This window comes from Apium graveolens, chromosome 5, assembly GCF_009905375.1.
Source record: "Apium graveolens cultivar Ventura chromosome 5, ASM990537v1, whole genome shotgun sequence".
NCBI lineage: Eukaryota > Viridiplantae > Streptophyta > Magnoliopsida > Apiales > Apiaceae > Apium > Apium graveolens.
Genome location: NC_133651.1, coordinates 6,531,131 through 6,551,092, shown reverse-complemented (window position 1 = coordinate 6,551,092; position 19,962 = coordinate 6,531,131). Strand labels below are relative to the sequence as shown.

At 34.9% G+C, this 19,962-nt stretch overlaps 1 protein-coding gene across 1 annotated transcript; it reads right to left on the bottom strand.

Moving 5' to 3' along the window:
• Positions 1 to 13,763: 13,763 nt before the first annotated feature.
• LOC141659701 (uncharacterized) lies at positions 13,764 to 14,228 on the bottom strand. The gene has a single exon (XM_074466628.1). The coding sequence runs from the start codon at positions 14,226 to 14,228 to the stop codon at positions 13,764 to 13,766; it is 465 nt and encodes a 154-aa protein (XP_074322729.1).
• Between the last annotated feature and the right edge of the window lie 5,734 nt (positions 14,229 to 19,962).

The following is a 19,962-nucleotide window of genomic DNA, read 5'->3' as shown; positions in this document are numbered from 1 at the left end:
TATCAGAGCCTATCTGTTAACACACAAACAGTTTAAGATCCAAAAACAATCATGTCTGAAGCAGAAACTCCAACCAAGCCCACCAAAACTGAAGAACCTCCAAAGACTCAAATCCATAATCGATATGAGGCTATTAGAGTTCCCATACTGAAACCATCTGAATACCCTATATGGAAGGTGAGGATGACTACGTTTCTGGAAGCTACAGATCCAGAATATCTTGACGGAATCAATGAAGGACCTCACAAGCCAACCAAACTGGTTGTTGCAGTTGCAGGAGAAGCAGCAAAGTCTGTACCAAAGGAGAAGAGTGACTATACTGCTGAAGATATCGCATCAATTGCTAAGGATGCTAAGGTACGACACTTACTGCATAGTGCCATTGATAATGTAATGTCAAACAGGGTAATTAACTGCAAGACTGCAAAGGAGATATGGGATGCCTTGGAGACAAGATGCCAGGGAACTGATTCGATTAAGAAAAACAGGAAGACTATACTCAATCAAGAGTATGAACACTTTGACTCAAAGCCTAATGAGTCATTGACTGATTTATATGACAGATTCGTCAAACTCTTGAATGATTTGTCACTAGTTGATAAGGAGTATGATCTTGAAGATTCAAACCTTAAATTCCTATTAGCTCTTCCTGAAAGTTGGGATTTGAAGGCCACAATTATAAGAGACAACTATAATCTTGAAGAAACAACTCTTGATGAAATTTATAGGATGCTCAAGACTCATGAACTTGAGATGGAACAAAGAAGCAAGAGTAAAGGAGGAAAGTCAAGGACAGTTGCTCTTAAGGCTGAGGAAGAATCCCCCAAAGCAACTACCTCAAGGAAAGGCAAGGGAAAAGCACTCATCACAAAGTATGATACTGAGTCATCAAGTTCTGATAGTGATGATGACTCATAAACTGAAAGCTTACCTGAGATGGATGCTGATGAAGAGATGATGAAGCTGTGTGCTCTTATGATGAAAGGAATCACAAGGAATTCATATAGAAAATTCAGGATGGGAAAGAAGTTTTCCAGGAAAGGTGCAAGTTCTGATAAGAAGAGTTTCAGAAAATCTGAAGGCAAAGGAGGGAAGTCTGACAGAGGAGATTACACAAATGTCAAATGCTACAACTGTGGTGAGAAAGATCACATATCTCCTGATTGCAAGAAAGTGAAGAGTGGCAAAGGCAAGGCTCTTGTCACAAAGAAGAAAAGCTGGACAGACACTTCAGATTCTGAAAGTGAGGAGAACTATGCCTTGATGGCAAATGCTGATAGCAGTTCTGAAAAGAGGGCTTAGGTTATGGAGATGATAAGAATGATAAAAGAACTGTAGAAATTAAGCCTATAGTTGTTAAACAAAAGCCAAAGGTAAAACCTGTTAAGTTTGTAGCTGTAAAGTCTGATAATGAAAAATCAGAAGTTAAAGAGGAATTAACTTCAGACAAAGTAAAACAGGAAAAGCCAACTGAAGTAAATGTAGACTTAATGACAAAGAAACAGCTTAAGCATAAGCTGAAAGATGTTAAGAATGTAAACAAGGTAAAGTCGCCTAGGAAAAATAGGAATGGAAAGGAAGGTGTGAATAAAATCAATGATTATAAGCATGTTCCTAATGCTCCTAGAAAAACATGTCATAACTGTGGAAGTTCTAACCATCTGGCTTCTTTTTGCAGGAAAAATAAGAACATAAACTCCTTACCTTCAAAGTCGGGAGTTAAGAGTTAGTCTGTTAGATATAGGCCACAAAATCCTTGTTTTCATTGTTGTAGTTTATGGCATTCCATTTATACTTGTAAGGAATATCATAGTTTGTACTATGATTTTTATCAAATAAAACCTTCTTTAAAGAAAGTTAACATTTTTCCTTCTAGTGTAAGTTCTGATACAGAGTCTGATAGTGTAAATGCTGATAATAAAAATGTTAACATAAACTCTGATGCTAAATCCTCTGCAAATGTTAACAAACTTAATAAGGCCAAAGAATCCAAGCAAGTCTGGGTCCTTAAAACTAATCATTAGTGGTCTTTGTGATTGCAGGGCAACAGGAAAAACATCCTAGTTTTGGACAGTGGATGCTCAGGACATATGACCGGAAATAAAGCCCTGTTATCAGACTTTGTGGAGAAGGCTGGCCCAAGTGTTTCTTATGGAGATGGAAACATTGGAAAAACACTGGGATATGGAAATATCAATCTTGGGAATATCATCATTAAGAAAGTAGCTCTGGTCTCAGGACTTAAACACAATCTGCTGAGTGTTAGTCAAATCTGTGACAGAGGTTATCATGTGGATTTCTTTGAAGAACACTGTGAAGTTGTAAGCAAATTTACAGGAAAAGTTGTTCTGAAAGGATACAAGCATGGTAACATTTATGAAGCCAAGCTTTCAACAAGTACTGATGGTTCTGCAATCTGTCTGTTAAGTAGAGCATCAATTGAAGAAAGCTGGAATTGGCACAAGAAACTCTCTCATTTAAATTTCAATAATATAAATGAACTAGTCAAGAAATATCTTGTGAGAGGACTGCCAAAATCATTATTTGCTCCTGATGGCCTTTGTGATTCATGTCAGAAGGCAAAACAAAGAAAATCTTCATTCAAGAGCAAGACCGAGTCATCAATTCTTGAGCCTTATCACCTACTACCTGTTGATCTATTTGGTCCAGTTAATATCATGTCTATTGTAAAGAAGAAATATGCTATGGTCATAGTGGATGAGTTCACCAGATACACATGGGTGTATTTCTTGCACACAAAAAGTGAAACTGCATCTATCTTGATTGATCATGTCAAGCAACTAGATAAATTGGTCAAAGATTCTGTAAAGATCATAAGAAGTGATAATGGCACTGAGTTCAAGAATTTGATCATGGAAGAGTTCTGCAAAGACCATGGAATCAAGAAGGAATTTTCTGCTCCTGGAACTCCACAGCAAAATGGAGTTGTTGAAAGAAAGAACAGAACTCTTATTGAAGATGCATGAACTATGCTTGATTAAGCAAAGCTACCAACCTATTTTTGGGCTGAAGCTGTGCAGACTGCTTGTTTCACTCAGAATGCAACACTCATTAACAAGCATGGAAAGACACCATATGAGATGGTGAAGAAAAAGAAGCCAAATCTGAAGTATTTTCATGTATTTGGATGCAAGTGTTTTGTTCTTAAGACTCATCCTGAACAGCTATCCAAATTTGATTTAAAAGCCGATGAAGGAATTTTTGTGGGATATCCACTTTCCACAAAAGCCTTCAGAGTCTACAATTTAAGAACAAGGGTTTTCATAGAATCTATCAATGTCTCCTTTGATGATAAGAAGATTACTGGACTTAAAGATTTCAATGATCATGATCAGCTGAGATTTGAAAATGAAGATTTAATTTCTGATACTGTAAATCCTGACAGTCTAAATTCTGATACTGCAAACTCTGATGGATTAAACTCTGATGTTATTGAAACTGTGGTGACTACGCCAAAGGAAGATGCACCTGTGCAGGGGGAGCATACTGAAGTTACAACCACATCTCAAGAAACATCAGAACCTACAACTAGCTCTTCAAGGTCTGATTCATCAAGTTCTGATGAGCTAAGTTCCGATAAGTCTGGAAACTCAAATTCTGAAGGATCCAACTCAGAGAGCATAGTTTCTGGGGAGCATCAGAAAATGTTGATGAAGATAGCATGGATCATGGGGGAGCATCCAGTTCTAGAGAAAACCTTCCATCTGCAAGAAAGTGGACTAAATCACATACATCTGTCTTAATAATTGGAAATCCCGATGCAGGTGTCAGAACTAGAACAGCTACATCAAATGAATGTCTTTATAATTCTTTTCTTTCTCAGACTGAACCAAAGAAAGTGGAAGAACCTCTTCAAGATGCTGATTGGGTGCAAGCAATGCAGGAAAAGTTAAATGAATTTGAAAGAAACAAATTCTGGACCCTAGTGCCAAGACCAAAGAACAGATCTGTTGTTGGTACAAAGTGGGTTTTCAGAAACAAAACTGATAGTGATGGCATAATTACAAGGAATAAAGCAAGGCTGGTTGCAAAAGGATATTCTCAACATGAGGGAATTGATTATGATGAAACATTTGCACCAGTTGCTAGATTGGAAGCCATAAGGATATTTTTGGCTTATGCTGCTCACAAAAAGTTTATTGTCTTTCAAATGGATGTGAAAAGTGCTTTTCTCAATGGAGAATTGGAAGAGGAAGTATATGTTGAACAACCTCCAGGTTTTGTAGATTCAAAATTTTCTAATCATGTCTACAGACTAGACAAAGCACTTTATGGCCCTAAGTAAGCTCCAAGAGTATGGTATGAGACTTTAGCTCAATTTCTTCTGGAAAGTGGATTTAACAGAGGAACTATTGACAAAACACTGTTCTTAAGAGTTAACCACTTGCTCCTAACTTATAATTTATTATAAAGTAATACAACCGCCGACTTTCTCTATCAACTTTGTATTGTACTCAAATTAGATAAAGATATTTAATATTAAAATATTATTTAAAGAGTGGATATAAAGAGTGTTGTTGGAGTTGAATGCACATTAAGTTGGTAAGAGTTAATATTTTATAATATATTTGAAGAATGGATTAAGAGAACATATTATAATTTTTCACCTTATATACTCTTTAAAGAGTATATAGAGTATACTCTTTAAAGAATATTTATAATAAAGAGCATTAAGTTGTTAAAAAATATGTCAATCAAAGACACACTCTATATTCAATCTCTTAACTCAAATATTGAGAAGGGGTAATCAAAATTTTGCTCCAACAGACTCCTTAAATCCCCTATTAATTTTAAGAGCCAAATTTCACTATTAACTATTATTTTATTATATATTCTTAGTAACACTATCTTTCTCTTTTCACTTACTTTTGTTTTTTGTGGATTCAAGATGTTTTTAATAATAAAAAATAGAGTAAAGAAACAATTTAAAGAGTATTGTTGGAGATGATAACATATTAAATTATTAGGAGTCAATAATTTATGTTATTTATAAAGAGTGAGTTAGGAGTTTGTTGGAGATGCTCTAACTATCCGTGTTTTTAAATAATGGACGTTTGACTTTGTGACACACATTTTTAGGAATTTTAATTGCATATTTAAAATTATAATATTTTAATTTTTTTCTGAATAAAAAAATCAATTCTTTTAATCAAAAAACAAAATTTTAAAAAAAAAATTTAACTAGGCGATCAAATATCCTAAACATGTGTGCCAAAAAATCAAGCGACAATTATTTAAAAATAAAGGGAGTATGTGCCCATTATAATTTATATGCACTTATACTATTTTTTAGATGTTTTCCTCAATTATTATATACTATCTTAATTTCTCATCCCACCAATTTAACAAAAGCAGATTGTCTAATATTTTCATTATCGGGTGATGGTGAAAAAACTCATTTTGGGTGAAATTGTTCAAAAAACCAATTTTTAAAACATATGGCTGAAAATACCGTTTTGGTTACGCAGTTCTTAATTAGGTAAGTGTAATGTGCATTTGAGAATTTGGTATGTCAGAAAATTACTAAAGATACGAATTTACTGTTTGGGTATTACCATTGAGATACGCATTTTCCAAATGCGTATCATAAAAGAAAATTGGATACCCATTTGGCAAATGTGTATCTAGTACAAAATATGATACCCAAATGGCAAATACTTATCCCAAACGGTATTTTCAGCCATCCACTACCAGAATGGGTATTTTCAACCATTTGCACTAGAAAATTAAATATTTTTAACATTCTTTCTTCATTGTCCTTCGTGTTCAAACCATTTGGATAAAAATATCTGGACGGAGGGAGTATAAGAAAGCATAAGCAATAATTACACCAAACATGTATTATTAACTATTAAGTGGACATGTCTTGTTATTAATTGCCATAAAAGAGGGTTTTATATAGCAAAACATAAAATAATAAAAAAAGAGTGATTATAGAGTATGGGAGGAATTAAGTTGGAGTCTTTATGGAAACATCTCTCTAGATCAGTGATATGACACCCTCAATCTCGGGGTTTGGAATGAGGACCCACAACACTAATAAACTAATCTAATAGCAGCACAAATATATAATAAGCCCCGAAACTAATAGGATCTAAACAAGATAAAGTATGAGACAAGATTACAACTATCAACCAGATTATTATTATTACAACACTTATTATAAATAAAACCAAATTATTCGATTCCGACTTAGAATCGACAGATAACCCAAACGTATCTGATTCAGCTATTACACTTACCACCAACTTATTGTTGCTTCCTCACACAACATCTACCTGATCTGGCAACTGAAATCCCACAGTACGATAGGGACCGCCAGGAACGCTCTTGTGAGTGGTGCACCTAAGTCTGGCCATCTTCTTGCTTAACTTCCATTGTTAGATCAAAATAAATAAATTAGCAAAGAAGCTCAACAAGTAACTATATCAACAATTTTAAATATCAGCATAACAACAATAATTGAGGCATTCTATTTCCAGTATACTCGGTGGAAGTGTTCTATCAATTTCTAGGAAAAGGTTTCAAAACAGGGTTTCAAATCTTTCAAGATTCAAGTTTGTATAATCAACATTTCTCAAGATCAATCGATAGGGTTCTTAGAGAGTTTTACACTTAAAGAGAAAATCGCTCCAAGCCTTGAGGATCAATATAAAAGTAGAGTGACCGGGTTCTCGAATAAGTTTCTCAGAACTCTAAAGAAGAATCAATTCAAACTATTCAATTTCAAATCAAAAGAAAGGCATAACGCTTGTTGCAACATTTATAAAACTTTTACTTTTATTATTTAAAAGCGAAGAACCCTTAATTGGAATATCCATCTTTTAAGTATAATACGGGTGATCAACCCGTACTGACCTCCATCCGGTCATTAAGGTACCTATGACATTATTTCAGCCTTTATATTGGACTAGCCCCGCTAGTCTCTTACGTGAATGGACTAGTCCCACTAGCCTCTTATGTCTTTATCCAATCTTTATGAATTCATTTGGAAAACCTTTATATCGGAAGGCATAAAAGTTTTAACTACATTCATTTTAACATTACCAATACGTGAAATCGTTTGGAATCATTCAAGTTGAAAGTTATTCTTAGATTCAATTCAAGAATTCAAGGGAAATAAACAAATTGGAAATAAAGATATCGAAAGTGGGGGAATGATCGATCGTCAAGTAAGATATTAACAAGGCTGTTATCAGGATAGTTTCAAAGAACGACATATAGACATGGTACAAGTTTATTATCATAGGAATTTAGGTTAACAAGGTATGACGTATGAAAGGTTCATTATGTCAATTAGGTCAAGGATCACCAAGATAGCAAAATATGAAAATAGGGTATAAATTCTTGAAATAAAAGGGGTTATTATCGGGGTTTATCACAAGGTTCCATAACAAAATTACAAAGATTCTTTACTCTATCAATGCTTAACATGTATTCTCTCGATAATCAATTCACAATAGAAGGTAGAGTTACTTGTCTCATAAAGCTTTCCTGTTTCACGGAAATTGAGCTACTGCCACCTAAGACCTCTTTTCCTTTTCTAGCTTAATTGCCTTCGCTTTCCAAATCTACAATAAAAAATGAACCTTAATTAGAAACCTTATCAAATTCCTGACATTTCTCAGAACATATAACTTCCTACCCCAATCGCCATATTCACCTATCTTATACATACATGTATCACACGTAAAACATAATAGGTTAGCACCTTTATACACTTTATAACAACGAATAACTCGACACCTTGAATATAGCAAATAATCACATAATCACATAATTCGACATACTGCAATTATGACCAATCATATCGACTATATTCCTTATACAACTCTATAGTTTCTTTCAAAAATCGGGCATGAAGTATTCATAACTACGCTTACCCCTATCATATCAATCAACCACAACAATCAACAATACTCAACTAAAATCTCTAGTCACTTATACTTAAAAACTTATAACATGCAGTCTACCTTATACGATTAACAACTTTAATGACTTAACACACCAAATTAAAACTATACATGCAAAGACACATATATCATTTCAAAATCAACCGAGCCTAACTTATATAACATGATCTCATATTTTTGACTTTAACCAAATATCTATAACCGAATTATTCATAATTTCGAACCGAAATGGGAATTCTAAATCAATATTCCAAAAATCTCCACTTAAACACATTCGAACCAAATATCATAACTAGAATTAGGGCTGAGCATTCGGCCGGTTCGGTCTAAAACCGAACCGAACTGAAATAACCGAAAACCGAATTAGTTTTTTTATTGAAACTGAACCGAACCGAAGTTACTTGTTAACCGAAAAACCGAACTGAAATATTTCGGTTCATTTGGTTCGGTTTCTTAAAACCGAAAATTTTAAAAACCTTGTATAATGATGTCTAATTATGATTCACCAAGAATGAAAGAATGCCAGTAATGAAAGTGAGTGTCCTCCCTGCAAACAAATATTGAATTAACACTTCTGAGATATAGTTAAACACGAGCATATTTGGTAATCTATCTATCGCCAAAGTGAAGTTCAAGAAGTTAAAAGTTATATTAATTTAGTAGAAGAATCAAAGATACCTACTAGATTGAAGAATCGTTAATACTTCATATAAAATTGGACTAAATCGCAGGTCGGTTGTCCGATAATTAGTGTCGGTGGCGTGGCTGAGGGTTTACTAGGTTGTGTGCGTGTTTAAAAATTAATTGAAACTGGATAGGAAATACTAATATTACTATATAACTATATATCAGTAGTGTATTATTTAAATATTACACAAAATATAATGAAAATTTATGTATGTGTATGTAATTCGGTTAATTCGGTTTTAACCGAACCAATATTCTGAAAACCGAACCAAACCGATTTTATTTCGGTTTAAACTGAAAAACTGAATTAACCGGAATTTTGAAAAAAATTCAAACCAAACCAAACCGAAATTTTTCGGTTCGGTTTTTCGGTTTCAGTTCGGTTTTGCTCAGCCCTAACTAGAATCACTTTCGCTGAATTAAACAAGTAACTCAGACTCAAAATTCTCTTAAAATCAAATACTTCATTCGGGTTTTCACAAGAAAAACAACATGCAACAACATTTTTAGTAATCGATTACCTATTCTCGAACTATATATCAAATTCGAACAAATCTCAAGAAATTTAACCCTTAAACTTTTGAAAAATCCATAAACACACACTTGCATGTAAAAATCCGAGTTTAAGATGAAGTAGTTGGATAATTATCAGATTAAAAGAGCATCATCATCCCCATCGGCTCACCGGAGGTTCACCGCCGACGGTGGCAAAGGACGGTGGTGCCTCTTTCGGGGTTTCCAATCGAAACTCTACCTATAAACTTGTTTTCACTAATCAAAAACACATGTTATCACATAGATATCAACAAAATCACCATTCAATTGATGATTATTAAGAACCGAACCAAAACCTGAATGAGGGTTTCAAGAAACCGAAAAACTGCTCGCATGCATCCATATATATATATAAAGGAAGTAAAGCCCATCACCAAGATGGTCTCGGAATCGAAAACCACCCACAAACGGAGGTGAACGGAGAGGAGAGAGAGAGATTACTGAGAGGTGAGAGAGAGTGTGTGAAAGAGGAGAGAGAGAGAGAGACCGGGGAAAAAGAAGGAGGGGGAGGGAGTATATATATTATATTAAGGGCAAAATGGTAATTAGCAAATCACACTTGTTTCTTTTTCTTTCATTTTTGAGCAAAACATAATTCAATAATTCAAATAAATTCCGAAAAGTATAAAAATGCCAAGAATAATAATTTTATTTAAGGAATATGAAAATTAGCTTCTTCCTTGTATTTTTTAAATAATTTTTGAATAAGCATATCATTTTATATTGATTTTGCAAGTAATTTACCAAAAAACAGGAATAAGCTTTTAAAAATCATTTTAAAATATCAAAAGATCAATATATTTCCAACCATCATTTTTAGAAAGTCTCTAGGACTATTCCAGAGATAATAAACAAATTTTGCACCTTGATCATATTTTAATAATTTTATAAAAATATATAAGGATCAATTAATCCTTATTTTTACCAGACAAATCCTTTTGAAAAATATCTAAAAACTCGTGAATCACAGATTCACACTCGTAACTTTAAAATAACACATATTCATACAATAAAATCAAACACATTCTATATTTGTACACCTTAACACATCATTCCCCTTTTTAATAGCTGAGTACGCTAGTAATAATTACCCGATAATTCAAATAACGATATAACTCTTCTCAGTTACGAATCCAAATAATCATAAGTACAAGAAATACACATTATTACTATAACTCAACACAATCCATAAATTATCTTATTCTTAATCATTTTTCATTATATCCTTCTCTCGAATAATGGGTCCCGTTCAACCTGACGGCCTGACAAAACATAGCTTATAACTTTCGTTGACTAATCAAATTGGAACGAGACATTTTACGTTCTGTTTTACTACTACACAGAAATTACACATAAGCCACATAATTATATAACTTATATATATTGATACATAAATCTACATAATCCACAATTAGATCACAAAACTATATTTTATTCATATATATACATCGTGAAAATCCCAGTCATTACAATCTACCCCCTTAAAAGGATTATGTCTTTAGAATCTGACATAAGAAAACAAATGGGGATATTTCTCACGCTTTTCGCTTCTTAATTCCCAAGTTAATTACTCGACCTTAGGGTTTCTCCATAAAAATCTAAATAATGGTACAATCTTATTTCGAAGCGCTTTTTCTTTCCGATCTAAAATTTGAACGGGTTGTTCCACATAAGACAAATCTTGCTGAATTCCCACCGGTTCCAATGCGATTACGTGACTAGCTTCTGCATTATATTTCTTCAAAGGAGATATGTGGAACACGTTATGGAGATGTTGTATTTGCGGAGGTAACGCTAACTTGTATACCACTTTTCCGACTTGCTTTAAAACTTCGAATGGTCCAATATATCTGGGACTCAGCTTTCCTTTCTTTCCAAATCTGGATAAGCCTTTCCATGGAGATATCTTGATCAACGCTTTGTCTCCGGGTTCGAATACCATATCCTTTCGATTCTGGTCTACATATTTCCTTTGTCGGTGTTGAGCAACTAATAGCCTTTTATGAATCAATTCCATTTTCTCCTTCATTTGCTGAACTAGTTGCGGACCCAACAGCTTGCGCTCAATAACTTCATCCCAATATGTAGGAGATTTGCATTTCCTTCCGTACAATTCTTTATAAGGATGCATTCCAATACTTGCGTGATAACTTTTATTGTAGGAAAATTTGATCAGCGGCAAATGGTCATCCCAATTTCCTTTGAAATCCAACGCACTGTTTCTCAACATATCTTCGATTATTTGAATAGTCCTTTCACTTTGTCCGTCTTTCTGCAGATGATACGCTGTACTCATTTTCAATTTCGTAACCAAATGATCATGAAATTGTCTCCAAAATATTGAGTTAAATCTTGGATCTCTATCAGACACGTTAGATACTGGTCTTCCATGACGCATCATGATTTCATCCAGATACAACTTGACTAACCTTTCCAGTGAGAATCTTTTTTTGGTTGGCAAGAAATGCGCTAACTTTGTTAGTCGATCAATAATCACCCAAATCGCATCATGATTACCCTTGGTCATTGGTAATCCTACCACGAAATCCATCGCGCTATGTTCCCAGTTCTATTCAGGTATGTCAAGTGGCTGAAACAATCCACTCGGTCGCTGGTGTTCTGCCTTTATTCTTTGACACGTATAGCACTTGCTTATCCACTGTGAAATTTCCTTTTTCATGTTTGGCCACAATTAATTCTCTTTCCGATCTTAGTACATTTTCGTACTTTCAGGATGAATCAAAAATCTCGAATTATGCACTTCGTGTAGAATCTCATGCTTTAACTCTGTAACATTAGAAATCCAAATACGCAAACAAACTTTGTATATTCTTTTATCATCCTTTTGAGCTTTAATCTCTTCTCCTGATAATTTATCCCTCTCATGGTCCATCATTTGTTCCTGACAATGTCGAATCTTTTCCAGAGTCTCTGGCTGAAATGCCATTGTATATATCACTTCATTTGCTAATTCCGAGATTTGTATCTCTATTTCCAAGTTCGCGAATTCCTTGATCAATTCTGTCGATGAAGTTAACACATTCAATCTTTCTTTACGGCTTAGCATATCCGCTACAACATTCACCTTTCCGGGATGATAACTTATTGTACAATCGTAATCCTTGATTAATTCCAACCATCTCCCCTGTCTCATGTTCAATTCTTTCGGTGTAAAGATGTACTTCAAGCTCTTATGGTCCGTATAAATTTCACACTTTTCTCTGTACATACAGTGTCTCCAAATCTTAAGGACAAACACAATTGCTGCTAATTCCAAATCATGCTTAGGATATTTCTACTCATATGGCTTCAATTGACGTGATGCATATGCTATCACCTTTCCGTGATGTATCAACACGCAACTTAATCCTTTATACGAATCATTGCTATATATTACAAACTCGCCCCCTCATCAGGTAGAACCAACACCGGTGCAGAAACTAATATTTTCTTTAGTTCTTGGAAGCTTTCTTCACACTTATCTGTCCAAACAAATTTTTCATTTTTCCTTGTCAACTTAGTCAGTGGAACTACAATCTTAGAAAAATCTTGAACGAATAGTCGATAATATCCAGCCAATCTCAAAAAGCTTCTTACTTCCGTTGGAGTCTTTGGTCTTTCCCAATTCATAAAAGCTTCAATCATCGGTGGATCCACTTTGATACCTTCACTATTGATTACGTGTCCAAGAAATTGAACTTCCTCTAACCAAAACTCGTATTTAGAAAACTTCGCGTACAACTTTTCTTTCCTCAGGATTTCCAAAAAAATCTTCAAATGTTCCATGTGTCCCGCTTCCGACTTTGAGTAAATCAAAATATCATTAATGAATACTATTACGAACTTATCCAAGTATTTCTTAAACACTCGATTAATAAGATCAATAAAAGCAGCTGTCACATTTGTCAATCCAAACGCCATTACCAATAACTCATAATGTTCATATCTCGTTCGAAACACCGTCTTGGGTATATCTTCCACCTTAATCTTCAAATGATGATATACCAATCTTAAATCAATCTTCGAGAAATAGGTAGCTCCTTTCAGTTGATCAAACAAATCGTCGATTTGCGGTAGAAGGTACTTATTCTTAATAGTCAACTTATTGAGTTCGCGATAATCGATACACAATGTCATGCTTCCATCTTTCTTCTTTACGAACATTACTGGTGCACCCCACTGGGACACACTCGGTCGAATAACTCCTTTATCTAATAATTCTTGTAATTGTGTCGCTAGTTCCTTTATTTCAATGGGCACCATTCGATAAGGGGCTTTTGAAACTGGTTCCATTCCAAGTATTAAGTCAATCGTGAATTCAATCTCTCGATCCAGAGGTAGTCCAGGTAATTCATCGGGAAATATATCGGGGAACCCTTTAACCACAGGAATGTCCTCAATCCTGAGGGATTCCTTCTCCACATCCTTTACGTGAGCCAAATAAGCTTCGTATGCTTGTCGCAACAATTTTCTTTTCTGAATCGCCGTTAGAAATTTCATGTATTGCTTCTTTACTTTAAATATCACCCCAGTTCCATCCCTGGTCTTCAATTTCACTTTCCTGCTTCTATATTCGATCTGCGCATCTTAGTTCGCTAACCAGTCCATTCCGAGAATAATGTCGAATTCTCCTAACTTAAACAGTATTAAGTCAGCAGAAAAGTGCTGACCTTCTATAACAATATCGTAACAAGGACAAATTCTATTGGCATCAACTCTTTCCTGATTCACTACTTCTATAATTAAATTAGATTCTAAAGTGTACGCAACACACTTTAATCTATCAACAACACTTTCAGAAATAAATGATCTAGTAGCTCCAGAATCCATTAACACTTTAACTTCTACTGAATTTATAGCAAGCGTACCTGCTACCACATCCGTATCATGCACTGCATCTTTCATTGTCATGTTAAACCTCCGTGCCCTTGGCTGAACTATTTGTGCTGGTGAAGGCGGTGGTCCAGCAATCCTAAGAACATTGGCTTTCTGAGTAGGTTTCTTACAATTCCTTTCCATATGGCCAACTTTACCACACTTAAAACAAGTCATCTCTGGTTCCCTATACCACTCGTGCATTCTGATGAGTAATGACCTTTCTGGTTACACTTGAAACACGTCACGTTGAGCTTATTACATCTTCCAGGGTGTCTCTTTCCACAAGTCTTGCATTCCTGAACCTGGGGTCTATTGTCCCTTGTCGATTGTCCAGCTTTCTAGAAACGATTCTTTTGATTCCCATTTCTAGGATTAAACCTCTGGAATTTCTGACCAGCATTGCTAACATTCTTCCCAAATCTCCTCTAAACTTAGAGCTTCCTTGGTCCTGTTCTGAATCCTCAAACTTCCTTCTCTTCCCTTCACTTTCCCTTTTAGTTGCTTCTCTTTCTCCTTCCATAATCATCGCCTTCTGTACCACGACAGCATATGTCCTTATCTCGAGAAGAGCCACTTGACTCCGGATCCATGTCTAAAGTCCTTATTGAAATCTTTTAGCTTTCTTAGCTTATGTATTCATGTACTCTGGCACAAACCTTTCCAGCTCTGAAAACTTTACTTCGTACTCCGTTAAAGTCATATTCTCTTGCTTTAATTCTAGAAACCTCATCTCTAACTGATCTTGCATATAACTCGGTAAATACTTCTCTTGGAACAATTCCGTAAACTTCTGCCAAGAAATATCTTCTCCTTCTTCTTGCAATGCTTTGGTAGATTCCCACCAATAGCTGGCATCATCCGTCAAGTAATAACTTGCATACTTCGTCTTCTTCTTGTCTTTAACTTCTGTTAACTCAAAGGTTTTCTCCATTTCTCTTAACCAGGACTGAGCTTTAGTCGTATCGGGAAAACCTACAAATTATGGGGGATGAACGGATTGAAAGTGTTTGAAGTTTCCAATTCTCGAGGCTGAGGGTTGTTTTAGGAGTTGAAGAAGTCGGTTCATCACAGGGGTGTCTTGGTTTTGATCTTGGTTTTGGGTTTGCGTTTCTTCTTCAGGGTGATTTGGTGAAGTGGCCATTTTATAAACCTAATGAGCAATAATTTAGCAATATGATAGCATGGCATATATAACAATAATGATTCCTTAGGAATAGCTTTACGATTTTTAAATTTTACCCATTTGCACATGCAATCCTGTTACTACATAATTTGCTCACCGGTTAGGGTTCTCACATGACATAAGATTTGTTATCACAAGTGTTAAATACAATTGCTTGGTAAACATGTTCCGCAAATAGCTGATAAAATTCAAAGAACAGCGATAAGGAAATAAAGGTGCATAGATAGATAGTTTAGGTACAACAAGTTCCAATATAAGGTACAATAACATGGCAGGGCTAAACATAGGAAAAACTGGAAAATATCCCCGTATCTACCCCTAACTTCTACCTAATTACTACCAACATAACCAACACTAGAATAGATCATAATACAACATGAAGGGAACCCGACATCTGACCAAGTATCCCAAAGCCTACCGGCGCTGAAAAGAAACAACAACAACAATTACTACTACGGGCTCTAACAGATGTCCCGTCTGAACTCACAACCCAACTAAACATGGCGATCAAGAACCTCCCTCAACACAGAAAGCATCCATTGCACTATCTTATAAACTCTGCGGGCTTTGGCACCAGCATCACTGCAAGAAGGACCCTCATCCATGAAGGGTTTTTAGCACATAAACGCAGCGAAAACATAAATTTAATCTTAAAAAAAACCGAAACTCTCTGCAGGATCCATGCAAAAAATAATATTTAATTCGTAGTTCAGTATATTTATCTTAAGAAGCTTTACGTTAATGGAAAGATGGAGGTCTTTAATAGCGATCCAAGAACGATGAACGGAGATCCTTAGCAGCTGCTCCTCAAGTGTGAAGCACTCCACCGGTATCCACCAAGAAAACGATATAATGAAGGAGGAGGAGATGGAGAGAATTAGGGTTTTGTAAATCTTTTTGGTTGAGACAAAAATAGGGTTTATAATAGTATATTTATAGGCAAAATTTTCAGCTGAAAATTTTCCCATAAAATATTATTATTATTAACCCTTTATTATTCTCACTAATAATTAAAACACCTTTTAATTATTAATCCTTTTTCTAAACTCTTTAGAAATAATTCTCTCACTTGATTTAATTTCCAAAAATTAAATTCTTAATTAATAATATTAAGAACCTTTTCTTAATTAATTTATAATCAATTAAATCTCATTTAATCAATTATTAAATTTTCCAATTAATTATTTATTTCATAAATAAATAATTATCAGCCATTATTAATTAATTCCTCCACCATTAAATCATTCTCTTTTATGGTGTGACCCTGTAGGTTCGATATTAAGCCGGTAGTAGAAATAAATAATAATAAAACTATTTTATCATTATTTATATAAATTCTCTAATTCATTAAATATAATTAATTAATTAATCATATTTATTCTACATCGTGAGTGATACTTCTCAGCATATCGCGACTATCCGGATAATACGAATTCACTGCTTAGAATACCAAGAACCTATTCAATGAGTAGTTACCGTACAATTAATTCCTTCTACCCTGCAATGTCACGATTAAATACAAGGCATGGAACTTGTGTCAAGCCTATATTATTTAATCACTTGCTTTCCCATTCACTATGCTTAGTTCTATTTAATGTAAATTAGAAACTCCTTTCTAATTTCATTCACTCTGGCCAGAGATTCCTGAACTAACATAAGTGGATCAGCATTGAACATTCTCTTCTTACACTGGAAGGGGTAGATCCTTTATTGATCATACACTCTCTTCGTGTACAAATTCCTATACCCAGTAGAGCCCTTATAATTGTCCCTTGAGACTAAGAACTAAACCAAAGCATAGTTCAGTGTACACAAGATGACTATGATGACCTCAAGTCTAAGGATACTTGTACAACTATCACTATGTGAACAACTGCTGACACGTGAGTGAACTCCATCAGTTGTTCAGCTGTGTGATTCATGTTCAGTGAACTTATTCTATAATAAGCACCTACATACTAGCTATAGTGTCACCACACAAATGTCTATGAGAACAGACATCCTTCATAATGAAGCAAGCATAGTATGTACCGATCTTTGCGGATTATTAATTACCAGTTAGTAATCCTACGACCAGGAACTATTTAAGTTTAAAGTTATCATCTTTTAGGTCTCATTATTATGATCTCATCACAATCCATAAAAAGATTTACTCTAAACTGTGATATATCTTATTTAAACATTTAAATAGATAGAGCCCGCAATAAAAACAAAACAAGCCTTTTATTAATATCAATGAAATCAAAACAGATTACATAAAAGTTATTTCTAAATCCTCATACATGATTGGACTTAAGACATATCTCTTTCAATCCAGACGCCAATGGGTAACCTGATCCACATCTCAATACCAACACGCCACTCGGGCTCTGGCACCAACGTCTGTAGCCTGGAACCTCGGGACAACCTATCTACCAAAGATCTCAGCTCCGGTATATGAGCAAATAAACAATCACGGTCCCGAGCCAAATCATCACTAACATGGGTAGGTGCAGGCACAACATGCACTCTATCAGGGGTCGGGGACTCAGGCATAGGAGCTGGAGAATCTTCCCTAACCACTGGGGAATCTGGTACCGGTATCAGGGGAAAAACATGCATGGGGGTCACGGTATCATCAGATGGATCTTCCTCAGAGTCTAAACTAATGTACTGGGGCTTCACTGATCCCGGTAGTAAACTATCCTCGGTAGAATCAAGAGGGCTAGCAGGAGGGGTTAAATCAACATCGCTACCACTATCAGGGTCCTAGGATAAAACATAAAACAACAGCCAAGAAAGAGCATTCGGGTTAAATTAAACCTCCAACTGACTCGATGCCCTAACTCTAATTACTATCTTGACATTCACTTACTTAGACTATACCTAATAGTCTAACTCAACTCTATATGAGTCAAACACTCTCGTACTATTTAGTCACCCATGATACCCTTTTATCCAAACTTGTCTCAGGGACTAAATCCTGTTGCTCTGATACCAACTTGTGACGCCCTCAATCTCGACATTTTGAATGAGAACCCACAACACCAATAAACTAATATAATAGCAGCAGAAATATATTATAAACCCCGAAACTAGTAAGGTCTAAACAAGATAAAGTATGAGACAAGATTACAACTACCAATAAGACTATTATTATTACAACCCTTATTATAAATAAAACCAAATTATTCGATTTCGACTTAGAATCGACAGATAACCCAAAAGTATATGATTTAACTATTTTTGAGAATTGACTAAGTCGAAGATCAGGATCTATGTCACCATCAGGATATGATCAACTGCTATAATATGATTATCCGTTGAAAGCTTCGATATCATCCGTTGAAGATTGTTAGTCATCCGTTGGTATATATAAATGATTATCCATTGAAGCTAAAGCACTTATCCGTTGATCAAAGCTATCTGTTGAGAATTACTTGGATGATAAGTCATGACCGCGAGATAAATCAGAAGGTACTAATTTATAACATCGTAGTTGATTTAGATATGTAAAGTGTTATAGTTATATTGTAACATATCTTGTAATTGATAGAAGATTGATTTGTAGCTGTGTATTATATAAACACATAATAGGTTATCACAATGTGGTGCACAACTCGAGTATTCGTATAACCTAAAAGCTCTTAAGAATATTGTTCTTGAGAGAGTTTTGTAACAGTTTATTAAAGATCAATATAAATTGTTATTTGATTCATCTGCTCTTACTTTACTTTCATATTACATCGATTTATTAAGTAATTGTATCCAATCCTCCTTAAACAATTACTTTACTAGTCAATAAGTGGTATTAGAGCGGTCAAATTATTGCAAAGTTCAAGATGTCTGGAAGTAGGTATGAAAGTATGAAAATTCCCATCCCGAAGAAAGCTGATTACTATACATGGAAAGTAAAGATGTTGATATTCCTTGAAGCCATTGATAATGCATATGTTGATATCATCAAAATTGGACCTCCATATCCTATGGAAACTGTGGCTATGTATGTAGATGCTCCTGAACACTATGCCATAAAGGAAAAATCAAAGTGGTCAGATCCTGAAAAAGCTGCAATACTTAAAGATGCTAAAGTTAGGAATATTCTGCACAACAGTTTGGACAATGTGATGTCAAATAGAGTTATTGCCTACAAAACTGCAAAGGTGATGAGATTCCTTAGAGACACAGTGTCAAGGTATGATGGCAATAAAAAAATAGAAGAGCTGTTATTGTGCAAGAATATGAGCAATTTGATGCCAAGGCTGATAAGTCAATTACTGACATATATGATAGATTTCCGACATTGCTGAATAATCTATCACTGGTTGGAAAAGAATATGAAAGGGAAGACTTAAACACCAAGTTTCTGAATAATCTTGTTATACTTGTTATCATTATTATTTTTATATTGGGAATAGGTGCATGATAAGAGACTTATGTATTATTTGCCTAGATACACGTAATATTATGCATGCAATATTCATTATTATACGGTTAATCAAAGTGTCTCTTTAGATTCTCAATAGGTTTTGTCTATAAAATCATCCTCATTATCTCTTAGAAATCTTACATCTTGTTCAAGCGTTTCATTATCTCCCTCTCCAAACACAATTCTTTGTCTTCTCAAAACCTTCACCATGAATCAAGACCAATTTTTCACTCGCACTGAGGGCGGGGTTTACTTTCTCGCCTTTGAGTTGCTTGAGGGTCATATCTATTTTGACCCGTGGAGACTTAGAGTTAAGA